The sequence below is a fragment of the Myotis yumanensis genome, unplaced genomic scaffold (assembly GCF_028538775.1).
Source record: "Myotis yumanensis isolate MYYU_CA2020_CCGP unplaced genomic scaffold, mMyoYum1.0.hap1 SCAF_9, whole genome shotgun sequence".
NCBI classification, from domain to species: Eukaryota; Metazoa; Chordata; class Mammalia; order Chiroptera; family Vespertilionidae; genus Myotis; species Myotis yumanensis.
In genome coordinates this window covers 47,194,216-47,217,560 of record NW_027223760.1, presented here as the reverse complement: position 1 = coordinate 47,217,560, position 23,345 = coordinate 47,194,216, and the positions used below count along the sequence as shown (strand labels likewise).

The 23,345-nt window shown below is 37.6% G+C and overlaps 1 protein-coding gene across 4 annotated transcripts in view; it reads left to right on the top strand.

Annotated features, from left to right (window-relative positions):
* The window catches only part of CDK6 (cyclin dependent kinase 6), a 215,761-nt gene that overhangs the window by 63,714 nt on the left and 128,702 nt on the right, over positions 1-23,345 (top strand). For all 4 annotated transcript variants that reach the window (XM_070424263.1, XM_070424260.1, XM_070424261.1 and 1 more), the window contains exon 3: positions 298-433. In XM_070424263.1, coding sequence (XP_070280364.1) covers positions 298-433 — 136 coding nt within the window. The remainder of the gene's footprint in view (positions 1-297; positions 434-23,345) is intronic.

Sequence of the window (23,345 nt, the reverse complement as noted above, 5' to 3'; positions counted from 1 at the left end):
AAGAACCATGTTTTTCCTAGGCTGCAGTGTTTAAAACTATCAGCAGCAGCAAGGCCCACCTAAGGTCTTAAATAAGGAAACACTTCACACAGATATTCTCAGGCTCCACTCGCCTTCCTTTCTCTTTGCTACTGTGTGTCAAGTCCTATTGGGTGTCCTTACATATTATCACAGGAATGGTCAACACTGGCCCTGTGTTTATTCCTGTTTGATCAAAGTGAGGGACATATGTAAGACGTACAGGTTATATCTTTGCTTATTGCCACCTACTTACACTCTCTCTCTTTTTCCTTTTAGGTTATTCGATGTGTGCACGGTGTCACGAACAGACAGAGAAACTAAACTAACATTAGTGTTTGAACATGTTGATCAAGACTTGACCACTTATTTGAATAAAGTTCCAGAGCCCGGAGTGCCCACTGAAACCATAAAGGTACCAAGAATCGTCTTTTTGCCTGGTCAAACAGTCACACTATTATAGTCTATTAAGCAATGGCATTCTTTCCTTTATGAAAATTGCCAGAATTGGAGCTTTTGGAACTCAGTGTATAAATAAATATATTTAATATAGCTAAGTGGGATATATTGTAGTTCATTAATGTTAGGGCTCAGTGGAAAATCCTTTAGTTCTTAATACCTTTATTGAAAAATATCTATTTGTTAATTATGTGGCCCTAACTTTGGAAAGTATAATGCAGTAAATATAGCTCAGTGTTTTTCTGATGATTCATGGACTCTGAGAGATATAATCTGAAACATCATATGTGAGCACATTAGATATTTTACTTGTATATTGACTCCAGGATATACCATGCTATACGAATCAGAAATAATGGTCTCAGGCCCTTCTTTCTTCAATTTTTCTCATTAATAAAAACATTTATAGGAAGCCAGTGCTAAGGACCATTCCAAACTCTTGGGATTTAAAGATGACTTTAGGTTTTTTAGAAGTCAGCAAGCTAAATGCAGTGTGCTGACTAGAAATTCTTTCTTCCTTTAAGTCTAATGGAAAAAGCTGCTTATAAAGTTTAGTTGGTGTCTTCGTTCTACTTAATTGAACTTCCCAGTAGGTCTTTTAGATCTGTGCACATCATGTGCAGATTTTCATGAAGACCCTTTGTTTTTGTGAATTAGGTGACTTAATTAAGCAGACTCCTTATCTTATTCGTTGTTTATAAATGAGTTAAATCATATTTATAGGAATAAACAGATGAAAATAGTTTACCTTTTTTTAAAAGACAAATCGTCTATATTATTTTTAAAAAATATATATTTATATTGATTTCAGAGAGGAAGGGAAAGGGAGAGAGAGATAGAAACATCAACGATGAGAGAGAATTATTGATCAGCCGCCTCCTACACGGCCTCCATTGGGAATTGAGCCCGCAACCCAGGCATGTGCCTTGACCGGGAACCGAACCTTGACCTCCTGGTTCATGCTCAACCACTGAGCCACGCCAGCCCGGCAAAAAATAGTTTATCTTTTAAACAGAGTTAAGAGATGTCTTTTAATGATAGCAAGTGGTATTCCCAGATACTGACATGTAGAACTTGATTTATTTCTTTGGTCTTAGACTAATATAGAATTTACTTTCTCCCATCTGCCTTTCATAAAAGAATATGGTGCTCAATAATTACCCATTTCTTTCTGAGCAGTTTTAAGGACATTAGATCTCTTAAAATGTAGGTATTCCTAACTACCTGTTCTTGCTCCTCTTCTAGCTCTGTACCCATCTTTCCTCTCAAATTCTGTTCCATTGACTTTAGTTTTCTTCTTTTTGAGTTTGTCTTTGTGCTCAATACCTGTTTGTTAGAAGAGAGCCCATGATAGGCTTATTTTCCCCATTTACATATATCACATAACAATGTTTCAAGTTCTTTTAAATACCTTTTGGGGATTTTTTAAGGCAGAAAAACACCCTAAGTATTTGTGATGGTTGGTAGTTGGGTGAACTCATTGGGGAAATCTTGTAATTATTGCATAATGCTCATGTCAATCTTTGATAAAGTAATTTAAGGGTATAATCCTGAACTGATCATTGTCATTGAGAGGATCGTGAGAATAAAATAAAACCATAGGTGTTTCTTTCCAACATTTTAAATTGCACTTTAATTCTAAAAAAAATTGATAAACACATATAGACAGCTTATTCATACTTCGTCTTGAGGTTTTCATCACATTCTTTAATCTCTTTTCTTGATGTTCCAAGATATAGCCATTCATGTTGATGGTGACCTTTGCTTAAAAAAAGCTTCATGCCTACTGTACTACGAAGTCAACAAATACCAAATTTTGTCTCATAGGCTTATCATTGCCATATCTTGCTTTCCTCTTTCTAATTCAGAAGTTATTTTTTTTTTATCTACTTAACTATGGAGGACTTCATTGCTATCTTTGTTTAATTTTTATTTGATCATTTGAGATTGGATATTGTCTTCTTGGACTTTCATGTTTAATTAAACTTATAGGCAGAAACACTTTTAGGGTTCATGATAAATTTTCAGTGTCTTTGCTTATATAGCACCTTCCATTTATGGGGACTTCATGAGAAAAAAAAGGGGGGGCTTTCAGATTGTTATTTTTTTCTCTTTCATGCCTTTATCTGCCACCCTATGAGAAAGGATCAGAAAGAACTGTAGACAAATTCCTTCCCCTTATTGCTTAGTCATTTGTTAACTGCCTCCCAGAAAAAGAACCACTATATGACAGGATGTATATGGGGAGAGGCTCCTGTGTAAAATCATAATGCTTTCAAAAAGTAATGCCCTCTTTTTCTGAACTGTCGTTTGGTACTTAGGCCTCCCTTTAATAGTACATTATCTTTCCTCATATAAGACCTGGCTTATCGACTATCTAATCAAGTCTTTGAGAGCCTAATATTCTTTGGACGTTCTGTGAATGTAACATGCTTGATGAAGTTGGCAATATAATTTCACGAGAAGGAATTCGAAGACCCTGAAAGGGCACACAAAAGATCAGCCACCTCTCCAGAATAGGACAGGGCTCTTTTAGTGCAAGACCATATGGCCTCTTTGGATGACTCAGTCCTGGAATAGAAATTATATTTTATTTATGCATCTTTGACAAATGAATTCTCTAGGGCTTGAGAAAGCCGAAAAGGTTTGTGTGTCTGCATGGGTCATTTTCTCTGTGAATTACATTTCATTTTATCTTCAGTTGAATGTTTCTTAGAGATTTCTATTGGTTGTAATAGTTTCAGTCAGAGATTACATGTACTATTAGGTTTGTTTAACAAAACCCAGACTTCAGAGGCTGACACACACTCCTAATAGCACCTGTTTTCTGCCTCTGGGCAATATCTGTTTTAATGAATAATATCTGCCTGCAGTAAACAGTGGCTCTGGTGTCAATATGGGATGCCCGGGGCTGGTTCATCTTTTTAGAGCTGACATAATGGGAAGTGACTGACCGGTCCCCTGTTCTGCAGATGAGTAGAGTCTCCCAGAGCTTCCCTCCTCTCACCCCAGAGGAATCGAGCCATGGCCCCTCTCTGCTCCTGGTGGTCTCCACTTTGCCTGAATTATGAGCAGGTGATTTGTCTCATCTTTGCAGGACACAGAGCAAATTAACATGAAAATATCGCTTCTCAGAAAACAAGGCAGGCTTGAATGCCCTGTCGCTGCTGGTCATTAGCCATCTGCCACCAGCACTCATACTCTGTTTATCACATTTGAAATTCAGAGCAGATGTTGCATAATAAGGTGATCTTAAAAACAAGGCAAGAGACTCAAAGAACAAATACTTCACAATAACGATAAGGATCCTGGAAGGAAATTCTTCTCAATCTAATGTTATGACTGGAGTAATCGAAGAGACCATGTTTTTTAAACCCACGCGCACACATCTCTCCTTATATTTAATGCGAACTGCTTTTCGTAGTAACATGGAATAAATTGAAAAGAAAGTACATATGTGAAAGATGCCTGAGAAGACTGTTTAATAAATTTCATTTTAATAAGCAAAGTGGGATGTTGTAATAGTAGTTCTGGTGCAAAAGACCTCAGAGGTCAGCCTTTTACTCTAAGATGGGCCTCAACTTAGAGCAGTTTGACTTCCTATAGTTCACTCCTATAGCACAGTTGGATCTCTTAAGACTCATAGCTGACCAGCATGGTTTCCCTGAAAGTGTGTTTTTTTATTGGTCCTCAAGATCCTATGTACCCCATACCTCCCCCCCACACACACAAACACACACACCATGCTTTCCTAGCCTCTGTGTAGCTGGGCCGCAGTTTCCTCTTCACTTTTTACACCCTGAGTCCTAAGAGTCTTTCATGTAATTGCACTCCCCTTCCACATCAGTGTAGCATTTTAAAAGATTGATTATTGTAATATTCTACCCAACCAAGTTTTGCACATTCTCTACCCTTATTATGCCTTATAAAAAGCACATTACTCGTAGTGTATTACCTATTGTGCTTAGAGGCATTCTGGTTTTTTAAGAAATGGGTATCTGAACTGTTATCAGGAACGTAACCTATATTATAGTTTTTCTTTGAAGAAAGTTAGCTTCAAATATAGTCTTTTGACTCAAAGGAAACATTTTCTCCACACAAACCAGACCCTCATGCATACCCTTACTTGTGTATGTCTCCCCCAACCCCCACACAGAATTTGGGGGGATTTTTTAAAAGAGGAACCTCAGATATATTGCTAAGCAAAAGTTAAGCAGCCAGTCTGAGAGGGTTAAATCAAAGTCGCACCAGCAATTGGCCATTGACTCCAGTAGGAGAGATAGATGACCAGAAGTGAGTCAATACTGAGTTTACCCCAGATTTAGGGGGAAATGTAGGATGAGTGAGCTACAACTGTGGTACCTTTCAATAATTCAAGAAGCTTCTTCAGAGAATAATGTTTTTAGATCATCTGACTTTGAGGTTTCTTCCAGAAGTAAATCTTGAAGCAGTTTCCTGGGCCCTTGTAGTAGCTGAATTCGTATCTGGAGAAAGAGGACAGAATTATGGAAATATACTTATCTAAAATATGTAATAAAAAAGTATAACAGTTATTTAGTGGTTTGGATTTTTTTTTTTCTAAAAGGAAATATGGGTTAAAAAGTAAAAGCTAGTGTCATTCTAAAGGTACTGCTAGACTGACTCACTAAAATAAATAATGACTAACTAAAACAAGCAAATGACACTTTGATCAAGCTCAGTTGGAATCTATTTAGAAAATACTCTCTCACCTTAGGCATTGGATCTGTTTGTAGAGTCCATTAAAAAGTTACCAGCAGTATATACCCAGTCTATATCACCATAGCAACAGATAGCAGAGTGATGCTCTGTATAGAAGAGGGATAATTCTCATCCAAGTTTAGCATGTGCCTAACCCAGGGGTGGGAAAACTTTTTGACTCGAGGGCCACAATGGGTTCTTAAACTGGAACGGAGGGCCGGAACAAAAGCATGGATGGAGTGTTTGTGTGAACTAATATAAATTCAAAGTAAACATCATTACATAAAAGGGTACGGTCTTTTTTTTTTTTAAGTTTTATTCATTTCAGACGGGCCGGATACGGGCCGCGGGCCGTAGTTTGCCCACGGCTGGCCTAACCTTCCTGGTTACAGTCTCCTTTCTGGGCTCTTGCCTCTAAATCAGCGGTTCTCAACCTGTGGGTCGCGACCCTTTGGGGGTCGAACGACCCTTTCACAGGGGTCGCCTAAGACCATCAGAAAACACATATATAATTACATATTGTTTTTGTAATTAATCACTATGCTTTAATTATGTTCAATTTGTAACAATGAAATTGGAGGTCACCACAACATGAGGAACTGTAGTAAAGGGTCGCGGCATTAGGAAGGTTGAGAACCAGCTCTAAATGTTGGAACATTCAAGGCTTCACCCTTTGCCCTCTTCTCTTCCCTGCCTACACTTTTTGGCAGGTGATGTCATTTAACCCCAAATTTTCATAGATCATTTATTCTCCAGCCTGACCTCTCCCCCACACTCTAAATTCATTATAGTCATCCAGGCATTTGATATCTTTTCATCAAAACATTGTCCAAGAATTATCTCCCTAACTCAAGCCTTCCCCATCTGCCCAGTTATTTGAGCCTCAAACCTAGGCATCAATTTTGGTTTTTTGTTTTCCTTAACTATCTTTATCCAACCTATTAAAGACCACTTTTGGTTTTATCCTCCAAAGATATCCCCAATTTCACTACTTCTCAGTGTCTTCATTGCTAAAGCTGTAATCCAACTCGTCAAACCAGCTTCCTAACTCAACATGCTGCTTCCACTTCTGCCCCTTTATCGATCACCCTCTGTATAACAGCCTTGTTAAAACATGATGAAAGTGTTACTTCCCTACTGAAAACTTTCCTCCAGGGTTGCCTATGACCTATAGAATAAAATCAAAAGTCCTACATGATCTGCAGCTCTTTCTTCCTACACCCTCGAAACTCTCATCTGCCTCCATCCTTCTCCTGGTTCACTGTTCTCTGCCACACCTGCCTTCTTCCTCTGCTTCCAATATCCTTCCAGCTCAGTGTGTACTTCCTGTTCATCCTGTTTGGAAAGTTCCACATTTCTATTTCCTAAGCCCCACAAGTAGGATTTCTACATCTTATCATTCTAGTCCCAACTCATATTTTCATGATTCCTTCTCTTACCACCTCAGTGAAAGCTTCGCATTTAGTGATGATTTACCACATTACACCACCTTGTCCTGTTGTCTTCTTCATAAGGCTGAGCTGACATTATCTCATTAATTTTATGTGTTGTTTATTTTTCCCAACTGGAAGGTCAGAGTTTTAAAGTCAAACCTCTAGTTTATTATAGTATCCCCAGTAGTAGCTTATATAAGGGACCCTATAAACAAGTGTTGGTAACCAGTCTACATCTTAACTTCAACCCTTTGAAATGTAGGCATCAATATTCCCATTATATAAGTGAGTAAACTGCTATTTCAAGGATAGATTTTATGTACACACACGCGCGCACACACACACACACACACAAAAATAAGTGGAGGGCATGTCATATCTCAGCACATCCACTTGGCTCTTTTACTTTAGTTTTTATGCTGGGCAGGGACTCTGTGGGATTATCCATATTGTAATTAAGGGTTTGCTTTGGTGGTTTGGTTTAGATGTTGTCTAAAACCAGCAACTGATCTTCATTGAACAAAAAACATTTTCTCCTGTAATACAGCACTGACTTAACAAAATTCCAGAAAGTGTTCTCTTTCGTTGTTGGACTGTGTTAAAAATGTTTTATATTAAAGATGGGAAACCAAGAATTTGATTGATGCTCTTAATCATAGACCCCATCTCATCTCACAGGGGTATATATCTAAAAGATAATTTGGGCTCTGACCGGTTTGACTCAGTGGAGAGGGCGTCGGCCTGCGGACTGAAGGGTCCCAGGGTCGATTCCGGTCAAGGGCATGTACCTTGGTTGCGGGCACATCCCCAGTAGCGGGTATGCAGGAGGCAGCTGATCGATGTTTCTCTCTCATCGATGTTTCTAACTCTTTATCCCTCTCCCTTCCTCTCTGTAAAAAATCAATAAAATATATCTTTTAAAAATTAAAAGATAATTTGGTTAGGTACACATTTTTAAAAATTTAAACAAGATTCCAATAATTCACCTTTGTGTGCAAAGTTCTTCCCAGTCCCCACTATCAGAAATGGCAGCTTCAAAGAGTTAAGTTACTTTTTAAAATCTAATTGAAAATACTCTCCTTATATCTATGCATTTCGGTTTTTATTATTCTTATCCAGAACTTTCAGGTACTCATATATATTTTGAAGTTTGGAAGTTAAGAAAGCACCATTCTGCTCTGGCCATTGTGGCTCAGTTGGTTGAGTGCCCTCCCGTACACTGAAAGGTTGCAGGTTCGGTTCCCAGTCAGGGCACATACCTAGGTTGCTGGTTCGTTCCCTGGTCGGGGTGCATACAAGAGGCAATCTATCGATGTTTCTCTTTCTCTCTTACTCTTTCTCAAATCAATAAACATATCCTCAGGTGATGATTTAAAAAAAAAAAGCACCATTCTACTAGAGCAATTGCTAACAATTTGCAATCACTAAATTTTAATTAGTTAGAGGCCTGTAGAGAAGGTATCCATCAGTTATCTAAGATAGCATCTTATTCATTATTCCTAAAAAAATTGGAAGAATTAATTGGTCCTTTTATTGCAGTTAAGAAAATAGTGATTTCTTTCTAGTAAATATTTATTGAATGAACAAGTGCTTTCACAAACATTTGGTAACCCCATAATGGCAGTCATGAGAATAAAATATCACTAGCATGTGAAATATTGTTGAGACTACTATCATTCTGCTCTTCCTCTTCCTTGTCATCACTCTCAAAGAGCAAAATTCTCCTAAAAGATGGACTACAGTGAAAAATCAAACAAGGAGTGTTTGACCTGATTTTGGACTCATGTATCATAGCCTTGTTGCCTGTGACACTTGAAGTCTTAGGAAGTAAAAGAGAATTTCTTGAATATTAGAAATAATCAAGAATAAATCTAACCTCTAAAAACTCTGGCTTCTACCATACATTGGTAAGCTTAATTTGGATGTCTGGAAAATAGACTACACCCAACAAATTTTGAAAAAATGAGCTACCACCTAATAAAAGGTTAATGAAGTTAGTTAGGTAAACATGATGCTCTGTTTCTCCCAGGGTGGTCAGTGAATCACCTACATGAGCACAGCCCGGGGTGCTCATTTTACATAGCCCTGCCCTAAGCCATTCATCAGTCCCAAACGTAAACTCCGGAGGGAGTTTCTAAGAAGTTCATATGACATGACTGGGAAATGGAAAATATCTCCCTTACATTCTAAGATGACTCTAACCTGTGGAATATTTGCTTGCCTGTGCATCCGTAACCTTAGCCATTCAGAAGGTTCTATCCTAAGACCAGGTGAAGTCAGGTGTGGCATTTTAACTAAAGTCGCCCACACTATGACACTTGTTTAAAAGTTTTAATTTTTTTTTTATTGGAAAATGTAACTCATTAATGAAGAGAAGACACTTAGGAATATGAGAATTCTAACTAGAAATTCTTAGGCCATACAGAAATCTATTCTTTAAAAAAAAGTGTTCATAATTTAACCTTTGAAAGATGCTTTTTGTTTCATTTTACTTATGTTTTCATAGTTCTCTGTGATCTTAAATTAGTAAGCCATTACTAGACTTGCAAGTGTAACTAGTCAGAATTCCTAAGCCTGTTTTATAGATGAGGAACCCAAGCCATATGAATCCTAAGTGGATGATGGGCATAGTTTTTTTTCCTTGACACCAGTGTGGCCAAACATAGTATTCAGGTACTCCCCTTGGGGCTTGTGTACTAGAAGCTTTGATTGCTCAGAATTCTTTCAGTTGTGGTTCTAAGCCTTTAACAAATATAAATAGTAGCTTTGTTGATTTTTGTATGTACCATTGCTTTCTGTTGTCCCTGACCATACTTGTTCATTTTTCCTTTCTTGGGCAAAACCAAAGAAATATTTATCATTTTATTCTGGTATAGTCACACCACTTTTAGATGGGACAGCTAAAATAGAACATAACAGGGAACTGGGGACCACGGGGCATAGGAACATTTCATCATGAATTAAATTGAGGAACTTCAACATTAAAGGTTGATTAAGTCTACATTCAGCAAGCAGATATTGATTTATCTGGAAACAGTGATCCTCGGTTGAAGATGTTCAGATAATAGGGTTAGCATGGAATGAACACTTGATTGCTCCCTGTTGGCATTTTAATTTCACTAATGTATCATATTTTAATGTTCAAATCTGGAATTGAGAAATTCATCATCACCCATAGCTGGAGACCTGAAGTGTCCATTGAGACTAGAGCGGTTCTCAACCTATGGGCCGAGACCCCTTTGGAGGTCTAACGACCCTTTCACAGGGGTCGCCTAAATACATCCTGCATATCAGATATTTACATTATGATTCATAACAGTAGCAAAATTGCAGTTATGAAGTAGCAACAAAAATAATTTTATGGTTGGGGGTCACCACAACATGAGGAATTGTATTAAAGAGTCACGGCATTAGGAAGGTTGAGAACCACTGGTCACTAGAAGGTTTAAAAGCTGTAGGTGAGGGCACTGCTTTCCTCTGCTATTTCCTTCTATGAAAATAGATTCAAGGTCAGAGGGATGGGATACAAAAAGAAGGAAGAAATAGGTTTGTGGTAACAAGAGAATTGATTGAATGGGTCCCAGGAAAAAAATAAGAGTTTTATGAACCTGCAATAAACCCCCAAAAGTAGTTTTTGTAAATGCACACAATGTAGAGTGTAGGTATCAGAAACATTATCATTATTATTCTAATCATAGCCATCTATAATAATAAAAGCATAATATGCTAATTAGACTAGTTGTCTTTCTAGAGGAAGCCATGGCAGCAGGGGCTGAGGCAGTAGGCGGGGCCGAGCCCCTTGCAAAATTTTTGTGCATCGGGCCTATAGTTTAATATAATCTTCAAGTTCTTTAATATTTAAACCAGATATTAAATATGGGCTGATTTAAGGTATATCTCCAGTGCAAAACTATATGAATGCAAATAAATGACATACAAGGTCAAAACTATTGGTCACGTCTTATCTTTGACATCACCTCTTCTAAATGTTGCTACTATACTTACATCCCTTGATATGCATCTCATCACTGCTGTAAGATCTTGATAAAAACACTTAGGAACAGGGAAGAAAGTAAAATATAAATTGCATTAGAATGAATTAGGAAAAGAGCTGAATTTTGGTATTCTCCCAAGCAGAGAGATTTATGAAAGCATCACTCACCAAGAGAAAGGACTTCTTTCCTTTTCTGTTTCAACTTCACCATCACTTTCACCACCACAGTTTCACAGGACTTCTTACTTTATTTATCACCAAGTTCCATAATTAACATATGGTTCATGTTATTGATTTCTCAGGTTTCAAAGTAAAATAAATTGAGCTTTCTTCCACATTTAGAATATACACTTTTTTTAAGGAGCTCTAAACAAAGACACGCATTATTTGTAAGTTAGAGAGCAGCTGCCAGAAAACAGAAAATTAGGAATGGAGTCATGGGTGAAATAATGGAGATACTGTTCAGACGTAACCCTTTGTACAGCAGGAAATTTTCCCTAGAAAAGAGACAGCTGAGTTTGCTTGTAAATTTTGCTAGAAACAGGCCTGATTTAGTAACATTTAGTGCTGGTTAGGAGGCTGAAGACAGCACTTTTCAGCTTTGGATACCAAGCAAGTGCTCTCTTGTATGGTCTAAACACTTTACAGTTTCAGAAAGTATGTGTATATGAGTAGGGCTGCTACTAACTTTTAACGACTAGAGTAATAGATAAACAAATATTAGATGTGGGATTAGACATGAATTTTCTAAGCAAAAAAATTATAGATATTATCATAAAAGAAATAATTCATAAATTATATTATAAAATTTTAAACTTAAAATATTTAAATAGAACTAAAAGGCAAATATTTGCAAAAATTATGCCAGAAGTTTGATAGCCTTAACATATAAAAAGCTCTTACAAACTAATAAGAAAAAATAATTAACCAGTTTTAGATATGGGTAAGGAACATAAACAGACAAATTCACAAAGAAATTCATGTATACCCAACAGCTGATAGACAGATGAGGCAAATGTTCAACCTCACCAATAGAGAATTGTACATTAAAAAATCAGAATGTACCATGATAGGAGAGGATAAATAAATTACAAAAATTCATTTGACAGAATGATTTTTCAAAAAACTCAGTTTTGAAGAATAATTGCCAAAAGAATGAGATCCAAACTGTATATGTACTGTGACCCCAATTTTGAAATACATTTTACATACATGCATAGAAAACTAAAAGGACATATACTAGATACTAACTGTATTATCTCAGTTGATATTTATGGTTTAAAATGAGCGTGTACTATGACTACGTTAAGCCATATGAATTGCCAGTAATCGACTGCTTTTGCCCTACAAAAATGGCATTTTCATAAGACTGATCTAATATTTTTATAATCTGACAAGGGTGTTTTAACATTTGTTTTTATGGAGAATGCATTCTATTACATGGAAGTTAAAGTTCTTACATCTTACATATCTATTTTCTGCATAGCCCAACATAAGAATGAGCAACATAATACTATTTTCTTTGCTGCTAGGCAACACATTAGAACATATTTTGTAAAGTAATGTATATACATTTAAAATATATAGTATATTTTTATTGATGCTGATATTAAAATGGCAAACATTGAAAGACTAGGGAAAAAATAATGTAGTTAAGACTGACTGATACCATTGTTTTTATCTGAAATAAAGATTATCTGTAATCTTATTGGCATTTGACCATTTAGTATAACTAGGCTGTGGAGAAATTTCATTAGATTATAAATAGAAGCAATTGCTGGAGAGTAGTGAACTTTTAAATTAATGTCTGCATATGGAAAAAAGTTACGAGCCTATTTTTACTATAGTGGCAGCCACGTGGTGTGGGTTTCTTTAATAATCTTTCGCTTTTCAATATTTTTTACTTGAAATCGACTTTCAGTTCTCTTGTTAAGAATGAGCTCATAACAATCACATAATATAGGTAAGCAAAGGCTTTTTATAACATACGCATTATTCTGAGTCTAAAAAGGAACCTTTCTTTTCAAACCTGTATTGGCCTACATAGGCAGATTGCCCACAAATAGATAAGATATTGTGAATGCCGAATTAGTTTAATGGAGTGTCAAATGTCTTACCAGTGTTTCCTGAAGTAATAAAATATTTGAGACTCGAAATGCTAACAGTGATCTTCCCAACATACATTCACCTCACAATAACACAAATAACTCCACCATCCACCCAAAGACAGCCTACATTTCTTCTAAATTAAAGGACGGGGGTGGAGGGGTGGGGGGGGTGGGAGGGTTTGATGCCAAACAAAGGGAATTTGTATGTTTATTATTTTTCAAGCTTTTTCTCCTGTCTTCCTTTAAAGTCTGTTGTTCCTTCCCATTGAGGCCCTTTGAACGTATGGAGGCGAAAACAGTGTGGATGACAGTAAATGAAAACTGTTGTGGATACGCTGTTTACAAAAAGTTAAGTGCCCGCAGCTTTGGTAGTCCCTGAGTTGGATTTAGAAAATAGGCATCACCACACACATTCAGAGTAGCTTTTATCCCAGACCGAACCATCTGCGCACCGGGTAGAGCTGCTGAGTTCCCGCCTAGCCCTGTGAGCCCTAAGCTGTCAAAGGTGGAGGCAGCACTGGGTGGGAGAGAGTCCCATCTCACTCAGCAAGAAACCACTGAGCTTTCTTTCCTCCAGTCAGAAGAACAAAGTCCCAGCCTCTGGTGATTGATGAGCATGTTGCCGGGGGAAATGGACTGGAAAATCATCGACTTGTCTTTTACTTGCCACAGGAAAGCCATAACAGAGATCTCTATTCTTCTTGTTCTGATAAGAGGCCTACGGAAGCATCAGGGAGGGCTGGGAAGCCTGTAAATGTGTTAAATCCAGCTGCTTGCTGGATTGCCTTTTAAAATACGACTCATAGTTCCCTAACTCTGCCTTCGAACATGTGTGCTGTTGGATAGCCTTTGACAAGCCATGCAGCTTTTGACCGTGACCATGTGGCATGCAAGCTGAGAAAGGCTATTTTAATAAGGACAGGAACCCCCTATGTAACCTAAAAACATGCATTTCTAAAATGTATCTATGAAATGAAATTCCATGTGTAGAATTCTTGTACTCCTACCGGCATTGTTAAATGGGATATTTATAGTCTGGAAAAACTTGGGACCTCAGAAGTGTGAGCTGGAACTAAATTCATAAATGCAAAAATTTTAACTAATGAGATATGACGTAAGAAGCACCCCCACAGCACACCTCTTGCTGGGGCAGCTGTAGGCATCACTCTTCCAGCTCGGGATTGCACACGCACATGTCTGTGGTAATATGTGAAGCATCAATTTTGAGAGATTCCAGTTCACACCATCTAGTTGTCACGTAAGTGGGAATATCTGTGGAGTTAAATGGGATTCCTATTTATTAATGTTTCTACATTGGTCTTGGCAAAAAGGACCTATTACTTACATTGTATGTTCTTAGCACCCTATATAGATTTGGAGTATTTAAATTTTCATTAAAATATTACTTTGTGATCCGAAAGCAGAACTCCTCATAGACTCTGTTGGCACTGAACATTATAAAAAGGCTCAAGTCACATTATATACTAGTATATTTGGGAAATGTGTTTAAGAAATTAGCGTTTCCACTTCCATGATTTCTTGTTTTGTGTCTTTTCCAGGCCTACATTCCAGTTCTGAGTTAGGAACATTTTTAAATCTTTCCTAAAGTCAGTAGGTCTCTCACAGATTGTATTTACAGAAATAACAGCCCATCCACTAAAGTTATTTCCAGAGCCTTTATCTGGTGGAAGTGGTCATGCATACCATTTTATTCTCTCTCTGGTCTTGTGCTTCTTGCCAGAGCAAATTGGAGAATTTTGTTAATTCCATTTGTTGGTGGAAAGATAGACTGCCTGTCCCTGTAACTAACTCTTTGTGGCCAAAGAATGGCCATTCTGAGGCCACCACTCTAATGTTGGCTTTGGAGGCAGAAACACGAGTCCTTTTTCTCCCCGGGGTCAACCTGGTAACGCTGTAGGTTATTGCATTCTCTCCCTCTATTATTCCCCCCAAAAAACGAAAGACTTTCTAACTTAGACCAAAACTTTCACATGGTTCATTAGCTGAATTCCCTGGTTACTGTATATCTTGTTTTCTTAGAAACCAGGTACATTTTCACATCAACGAGTACTAGTACTTTAAAACTTTGGAGGGAAGAAAAAGTGAATTGAATAGATTCTTGCTTTTATGAGACTATCCACTACTTCAGCGCCACCAAAGTTTTACTCCATGCCATGAACAGACAAAATTGAGGAGCCTCTTTGTTGTGTCTTTGTAAAAGGGCCTTAAAGCTTCACAGATTTTTTATAAAACGCTCAACAGTGTGATTTTCCATCACAACTTTCCTTTTTTTTTTCTCCTTAAATATGACTTTTGAGTGTTTCACAAGATGGTGCACAAGATTGTGGTTCGGATACCATGTTCTTGGATTGGTAGAATCAACATCATTAAAATGTCCATACTACCCAAAGCAATCTATACATTCAACGCACTTCCCATTAAAATACCAATGGCCTTCTTCAAAGATCTAGAACGAACTCTCCAAAAATTCATCTGGAATAAAAAAAGACCCCGAATAGCTGCAACGATCCTGAGAAAGAACAAAGTAGGTGGGATCTCAATGCCAGATATCAAGCTGTATTACAAAGCCACTGTTCTCAAAACTGCCTGGTACTGGCACAAGAACAGACATATAGATCAGTGGAATAGAATAGAGAGTCCAGAAATTAGCCCAAACCAATATGCTCAATTAATTTTTGACAAAGGAGGCATGAACATACAATGGAGCCAAGATAGTCTCTTCAATAAATGGTGTTGGGAAAATTGGACAGACATATGCAAGAAAATGAAACTAGACCACCAACTTACACCATACACAAGAATAAACTCAAAATGGATAAAGGACTTAAATGTACGACAGGAAACCATAAAAATTCTAGAAGAATACAAAGGCAACAAAATCTCAGACATATGCCAAAACAATTTCTTCACTGATACAGCTCCTAGGGCAGTTGAAACTAAAGAGAAAATGAACAAATGGGACTACATCAAAATAAAAAGCTTCTGCAAAGCAAAAGAAACCATCAACAAAACAACAAGAAAACCCACCTCGTGGGAAAACATATTTGCCAATGTCATATCTGATAAGGGCTTAATCTCCAAAATTTATAGGGAACTCATACAACTTAACAAAAAGAAGATAAACAATCCAATCAAAAAATGGGCAAAGGATCTAAATAGACACCTTTCAAAAGAGGACATTCAGAAAGCCAAGAGACATATGAAAACATGCTCAAAGTCACTAATCATCCGAGAGATGCAAATCAAAACAACAATGAGGTACCATCTCACACCTGTCAGAATGGCCATCATCAACAAATCAACAAACGACAAGTGCTGGAGAGGATGTGGAGAAAAAGGAACACTTGTGCACTGCTGGTGGGAATGCAGACTGGTGCAGCCACTATGGAAGGCAGTATGGAGGTTCCTCAAAAAATTGGAAATGGAACTCCCATTTGACCCTGTGATCCCACTTCTAGGAATATATCCCAAGAAAACAGAAACACCAATCAGAAAGGATATATGCACCCAGTTGTTCATAGCAGCACAATTCACCATAGCTAAGATCTGGAAACAGCCTAAGTGCCCATCAGTAGATGAATGGATTAGAAAACTGTGGTACATCTACACGATGGAATACTATGCTGCTGTTAAAAAGAAGGAACTCTTACCATTTGCAACAGCATGGATGGAACTGGAAAGCATTATGCTAAGTGAAACAAGCCAGTCAATGAAGGAAAAATACCACATGATCTCACTCATTCATGGATAATAAAGACCATTACAAACTTTTGAACAATAATAGATATAGAGGCAGAGCTGCCTCAAACCGATTGTCAAACTGCAGTGGGAAGACCAGGGAGGGTTGGGGGGCAGGAGGGAGGGGAGTAAGAGATCAACCGAAGGACTTGTATGCATCCATATAACCATAACTAATGGACATAAGACACTGGGGGGTAAGGGCGGGCAGGGGCTTGTCAAGGGTGGGGGGGAAAAAAGGACACATATGTAATACCCTTTGTAATGCTTTAAGCAATAAAAAAAATAAAATAAAAAAATCGTAAAAAAAAAAAAAATATTGTGGTTCGGTGATCCTCTGCTGTGCCTTTTTTTTTTTTAATTGTCTTCATCATTTGTTCATCGGAGCTGAAATCAGCAAGGCCTAATCCATTGCAGAGCTACCATGTTTACCGACCACTGGCAGAGTTTGATCCCTGATTATATCAAGAAGAGAAAGTGGATCTTGCCCAAATTGGGACAGATTCCCCAATCTTGCAAAACGTTGCAGGCAATTAATGGGCTTGAACTCGAGATTTATTTGTGTGTGTGCTTGTATGTAGGAGAAAGAGTGAAAGAGATAGACCGCGCATAGAATTTTTAAACTGGGCACCACTGTGGTAGTTAGCTAGAGGCAAGAGATATCCTGTTGGCTCCTAGGCCTTCCTGGAAGCTGCCTGCTAGGAAACTCTTCTTGGAGATGAATCTCAAGTGGCTTCCTTCTGCCTGAGGGATGGTGCTATCCTAACTCACACCTTAGAAGGCCTTGGAAGAGGAATACTCCTTCTATCTGAAGTACTTTGGAGATTGGAGTCCTGCAGTTTGCCACTCAGGAAAATAAACCAGCATATTAACTCCCAGCAAATGCTACCTCCTTGGTTTGACGCGGTTTGTAAAGCCTTTTCTTCCTGGTTTGTGCGCCCCGCATTGTCTGGGATCCTCTCATCACTGACCAGCTGGCTTGTTGGTGAATAGAGCGTGGGCCCCTCGCCATGTTTCATGTGAGGTCTTGGCTGGGTGGCAAGCAGGCAGCCTGTAGCCAGTGTCAGCAATTCAGGAGGAATTGGCACAGCGTGTCCCCATTAATTTCTGCTTGTCACATACTGTCATGCAAGTTACACCAGAGAGGAAATGACCGTTAAAAAAAAAAAGGTACCCTTGTGGCAGTGGGTCCCCTCCAGACGTTCCCCGAGGTTAAACAAGTGGATACAATTAGCTCTACACACAGACAGCTGCGGGGAAGGGAAAGCCTAGAAGTGGGCCCCACAGCAATGTGTCTTTCCTGTTCGCAAGGAGTGTCAGCTATCAACATCTGCCATATTTTAACCCTTCAAAGGGCCCGGTAAATTAAGGGGAGCTATTATCCCACGCTCTGCTGATCATTATCAATCATAATGCCTTGGGGAAATGACCACAGCGCTGCTGCCCTGGTGGTGGGTTTTTGTACTTTGGGGAGCGTGGTTTTTTTGTGTGTGTGTTTTTTCCTGTCTTTGCTGGGAGCAGACAAGGGTGGTGGGGGGAATGAGGGTGAGGGAAAATGGGCTCTTTAATCGTTGGTAATTTACTGCCACGAGGAGGGGAACTAGAGAGGCAATAAACTCCTCTTCAGTTCAAACTGAAGTCATTAAAATTGGTGGGCTCCAGACGGCTTCCATTTCCAGAGAGATCGATCTTGCTGACGGACTTTTGTCGAGCCGGCTTCTCCAAGAGCTGGGGTGGTTTGTAGAGCACAAACAAGAGCTTTGGGAAATGAGAACCAGTTCTAGAGGAGGAGGGCCATCCAAGATGAGCAAATAAACTCAAAATAAGTTAGAGGCCTCCAAACACTGTTTTATTCTTTAAAGACTGAAATGATTAAGCTGTTGTTATCCAAGTAGCATCTTCACCAACCTTGGTAAGCACGTACTTTGTTTTGGGGTAGATTTGTCTCGTGAAAATCTGATGGCCAGCATGGAGGGGACAAATGAAGGAGACAGTCCCAAGCGAACTTACATTTATTGGAACTTACTTGTCTGAATGAATCCTGAAAACTGTAGAGCAAAACAGAGAATGGTATATTATGGTGTTTTAACCCCAATGGCTATGGGGTTCCCATTTGTGAACTTGAAACTCTCTTTTCTGAAAAGACGCCATCTTGCTTGGGGCATGAGTGTCTCTATCAGACAGGTTTTCTGAAAATGACCAGTAATGATGACTGTATGAGACATGAGCTAATGTTCATCTGTATGATTGCACCAAGAACAAAACATTGGAAGGAATTTACTTGGATTTCACTGTATTCTTACTTAGTGTTAGTTACTAAGGAAAATTCTGGCGCCATTTAAAATAAAGTGAGGGCTAAGACCAACCGTTAGGATAATTGAGTAGAAATAACACTAGGTCATAGTATCTAGATTGCATCTCTTCCTCTGTGGAAGAAAGAGGTGACATGATCACTGAGGAGAGCTTGGAGAGAGTCAGTGATGGATGTTAGAGCTGTTGGCAGTCCTCTAATGGCTTTATCTAGTCTGAGACCATCATTTTATAGATTAGGAATCAGAAGCTCAGGGGGGTTCCATGTAAGATCTCACAGTGAAGCAGGGGCAGAACTCAAGTCTTTCCTTCCCAGGTGAGCTGTTTATATTATTCCATGGGCTGACTTAGTACAGCAGCAACAAAGGCATCCCCCTGCCCTGTTAACAGAAGAGAGTAGAAAGGAAAGCAAGTCTAGGATAGAGGCAACTTTCTTCAGTAAGGGACATAGTCAACTTCCACCTGATGTTAGGCTATAAATTGTATGCACCAGTTTTAGTTGGCCCTATAAGAGCAAGAAATGCCAATTTTAAAAAATTATCTTGTTGTCCAATTTTAAGTATATCTAGTAATTCATAAAAGTATTTCTTAATTTTAATGTCAAAATAATATATAGTTTAGAGAAATTTACCTCTTTAGGTATTTATAATCTTTTAAATACAGGGTGTCCCCCAAAAATGTATACACATTTTGAATAATTAATTCCAGTGGGTTAAATCTGAAAAGAAAGAATCATCAATTGAGCTATTAGAAAGTGTGTATATATTTTGGGGGGATACTCCATATTGGATCACAAAGAAGAAGCAGTAAAATATACATAAATGGGAGTTCACAAAAATATGTACTCAATCCCTAACTGTGGGTTGACTCTATATGAGTTTTTCTATTATTCATGTTACAGAGCTCTGATTTTAGGGGATAATTGGTTATTGACTTCTGTTTGAGCTTGGGCACATATGGAAGCATATAATTTAATAAGTTAAATGTCAGTTTGATGTTCAGAAGTGGATTTATTCATCAGAAAATAGATTCTTATTTCAATAAAAATGAAAACATATAGAAACTAAATTATACTTCTCCATGTTTAAATTATACTTCTCCATTGTTTTCTCAGAATTGTTTCTTAGGCCGGATTTCAGAATCTGTCATACAGCATCAGGTTTCCATTGAAGCACATACCTGAACATTGTGTGGGCTCCAGAGGAATACCAGATGATGGGAAACAGGATAGCAGAGAAAATACCAATTTAGTGAACAATGATGAGCCAATTAGATGAAAAAACATTGGCTTGAACTTCATGGGACGGCACCGAATCATTACTAACTCCTGTGGTATTCAGAATCATAACATCAATCGTGATGAACTGCTTTGGGAGTCATGTGTCCATAATATGTAATTCCATAAAAATTCTCTTGGTTTTGGCATCAATAGTAACTATATTTTATAAAATGGCATATTTCATTGGAAACACTTGAGTTTAAACATGTCAGCTAAGAGCTTGAAAATATGTCCTAGCATTCATTAAAATTATAATTGCTGAGTTCTCGTGGGAAAAAAGTAGTTTCTCATTTTAAGTCCTGAAGTTTCAATAGGATTTGGTATAGCATTTCATTTCACTTCTAGTTCTAATGACTCACTGCATTCTTTTCCCCAGAACTTATCCCCTGTTTACCCACAGAGTTCTCTCTCATGTAGACACAAGCCTAGTGAATCAATAGGCATGACTATTTTCATGAACAGTTGAATAGTTCAACTTCTGTAACGTCACTGGAAAACCTTGTCTAGTCCGAATGTTTAAGAAAAATGAACATTTCCTATACATTTGTATCTGGATTAGATTTGGCTTTAATCTTTTTTAAGATTAAATTCTGGGGGAAACTTTTTAAAGTTAACCTGGGACATTCTCCTGCAGTTGGGAAGTAGCCCTGTCCTCATTTTGCAGATGGAGGCAGCTAGCATAACCAGCTTAATTAATGACTTGCCCAAGTTCACACAAGTAGAAAGCCAGGAGCTAGATTTGTGACTCTTGCACAATTCATTAGACTGTTTTCATCTCAGTCACCATAGTAGGATTAAATATAATTTATTTACCATTGTCAGTACCATTTAATGGTAAGTCCTATTTACATAAATGCTTTCGTATTTCCGTGCCCTCTGGGCCATTAAGGCAATTTATTTTTATAATTTTAATTATTATAAGCCTCTCAGTGTAAAATAAATTCAGAAACAAAATGAAGACAGATCTGTTTAATTTTATGATGATTAAACCCCATAGTGTCAGCGATAGGGTTCAGAAAGAAAAGCTTTTCACTAGATATTGGCTATTTGTTGCATACATTGTGTTTTGTTTAAACACCTCTAAAATTATATTCAGAGTTTAGGAGAATATACCCTTATTTCTGCAGGTTTACTTTTAAACCATTAAGGAATACATAGTGTGTTTTCAAAGATACAGCCTCTTTCTTTAGCATAGCAATCCTATAAAAAGTTGGCAGAATTGCCTATGTGATCACTAGTTTTATATTTCCTCACAGATCTGTGAATTGTCACCTGTTTATGCCTGCTGTTGCCATCTTGTTGTCATTGAGAAAAGAGCCCACACTAGGATAATCTGTAGTTAAATTCTCTTCTCTCTGATGAAAAGATCCTGCCTTTTTGCTTTTTAAATTTTGGGAGAATGACACTCGAACTTCAATGCAATTGTGAATTGAAGTCTAACTTAGTTCAAAACAAGCATCCCTTTCTCCTTAAAATATCAGTACTTATCTGGCAGCCAAAATAAGAAAGTTATCATCACCTTAAAACTTCTTAGCAGTTTTTCTTGTGTGACTTAGTATTTTATGCTTGTATTTGAGAACAAATGAAGATTGTGAGAGAGCACTGAAAATAGAATTTTAGCATTTTGAAGGAATTATTGTATTACATTTTCCTCTAAGCAGTTTAGAAACCACTTCTGGGATTTCTTTCTTTATTTAGTGCTTGATAGATATTAGAATCTGTGTCTACTTCCTTTGTTAAAAAAAAAAAATAGGGAGGCTTCCCAGGCTATAATTGTCAAATATGACATCTCTGTAGAAAATATACCTTATAGTTGTTTAGCTGGTAATCCACACTCTGCCTCCAAACCTAGGGATAGTTCTAATAAGCCATTATAAACTCTATCATTAAATATCATTAAATCCTTTTTTAAAACCTCAGTTATGCCAGGTACATTTTTATATTGTGAGAGCTGCATTAAAGCAAAGCAAGCAGGGCTTGTAAAAACATATTGCAATACACTTGAAATTCACATTGCAAATGTAACAGGACAGATTTTCAAAGCCAGTGCTCCAGTTTTTCCATCCGGTCCAAAAAGATGACTGGGATGTTGAAAAAGGCTCACCTTCCACAGTGTGACCTAAGTCCGCTTCTTGGTTTTACTTTTCTTTAGAAATGGCTTGTTGCAGTAAGATTTTATTATTGAGACTCAGTATTATTATTCCTCCTCCATATACATATATCCCATTTCCATTTTACTCTTGTCATTTCCTAAATATGTTTGTATGGTGCCAACTCAACTTGAAATCTTGAGAAGTTGACAAGGTTTCTATAGAAGTACCTACAAATTAAAAGTGTAAATAAAGGATCATTTTTAACCTATGCAGTAGGACATTTTTAAAAGCTTGAAGGCATCACTTATACAAACCAATGAAGTTATAAAATCTTAAAAACTGAAAAATATCTTGGAATCCATGTAGTCCAGCCTTACCACGTTACATTTAAGAAAATGGATCACAAAGAAATCAGGTGAGTTGCCCAAAATCATGAAGTTAGGACTCATGCTAGAACTGTAACTAGGTCCTAGTATTCCAGTCCAATAGACTTTCCAAAAGTCATCTAAATGTGGCTTTGTCCTCATTTAGATAGAATGAGTTCCTATACTATAGACTTATATTTAAAACATTTTGTTATTGGTTTGAATGAGTTATTTGCACATTCCTCTAAAAAATAATGTTAGTTTGAACTTTACCCTCATTTTTACTGACCTAACCCAGAATCCATATTGCTTTCTTTGCTATAACTTTCATTCTTAACATTTCATTCTCTTCAGTTAGAGCCTGACTCCAAGTGTGTTTCTTTTTCTCCATGAAGCGTTGAGTTATAATGATTTCTATCTTCCTATTCATTCCGTAATGCATACGCACTATCAAAGTTCTTATTCCCCTTCTATTTCCCCGGTAGTTCCTGGCGCAGTTACTTGCATATTTGTCAAATAGGGATGTATGCAGAATAAATACAGGGCTTTTGTTCAACTCAATAAACATTACCTTGTATCTTTAAAATCGAAGCAGAGTGTTATTGCAGGACTAGGGATCGCTAAAATAAATAAATCTTGTTTTGCAGTTTTGAATGCCTTCAAACACTTAAAGGCAAGTACTGCAAAGCTGTCAGACATTCCCTGTGAGCGACGGGAAGGAGGCACAGTAGAGGCTTAGGATAAAAAATGCACAAGTGATTAAAGAAGTAAAAATTTTAGCACACCCACCCTGAAGAATTTGAGGTTT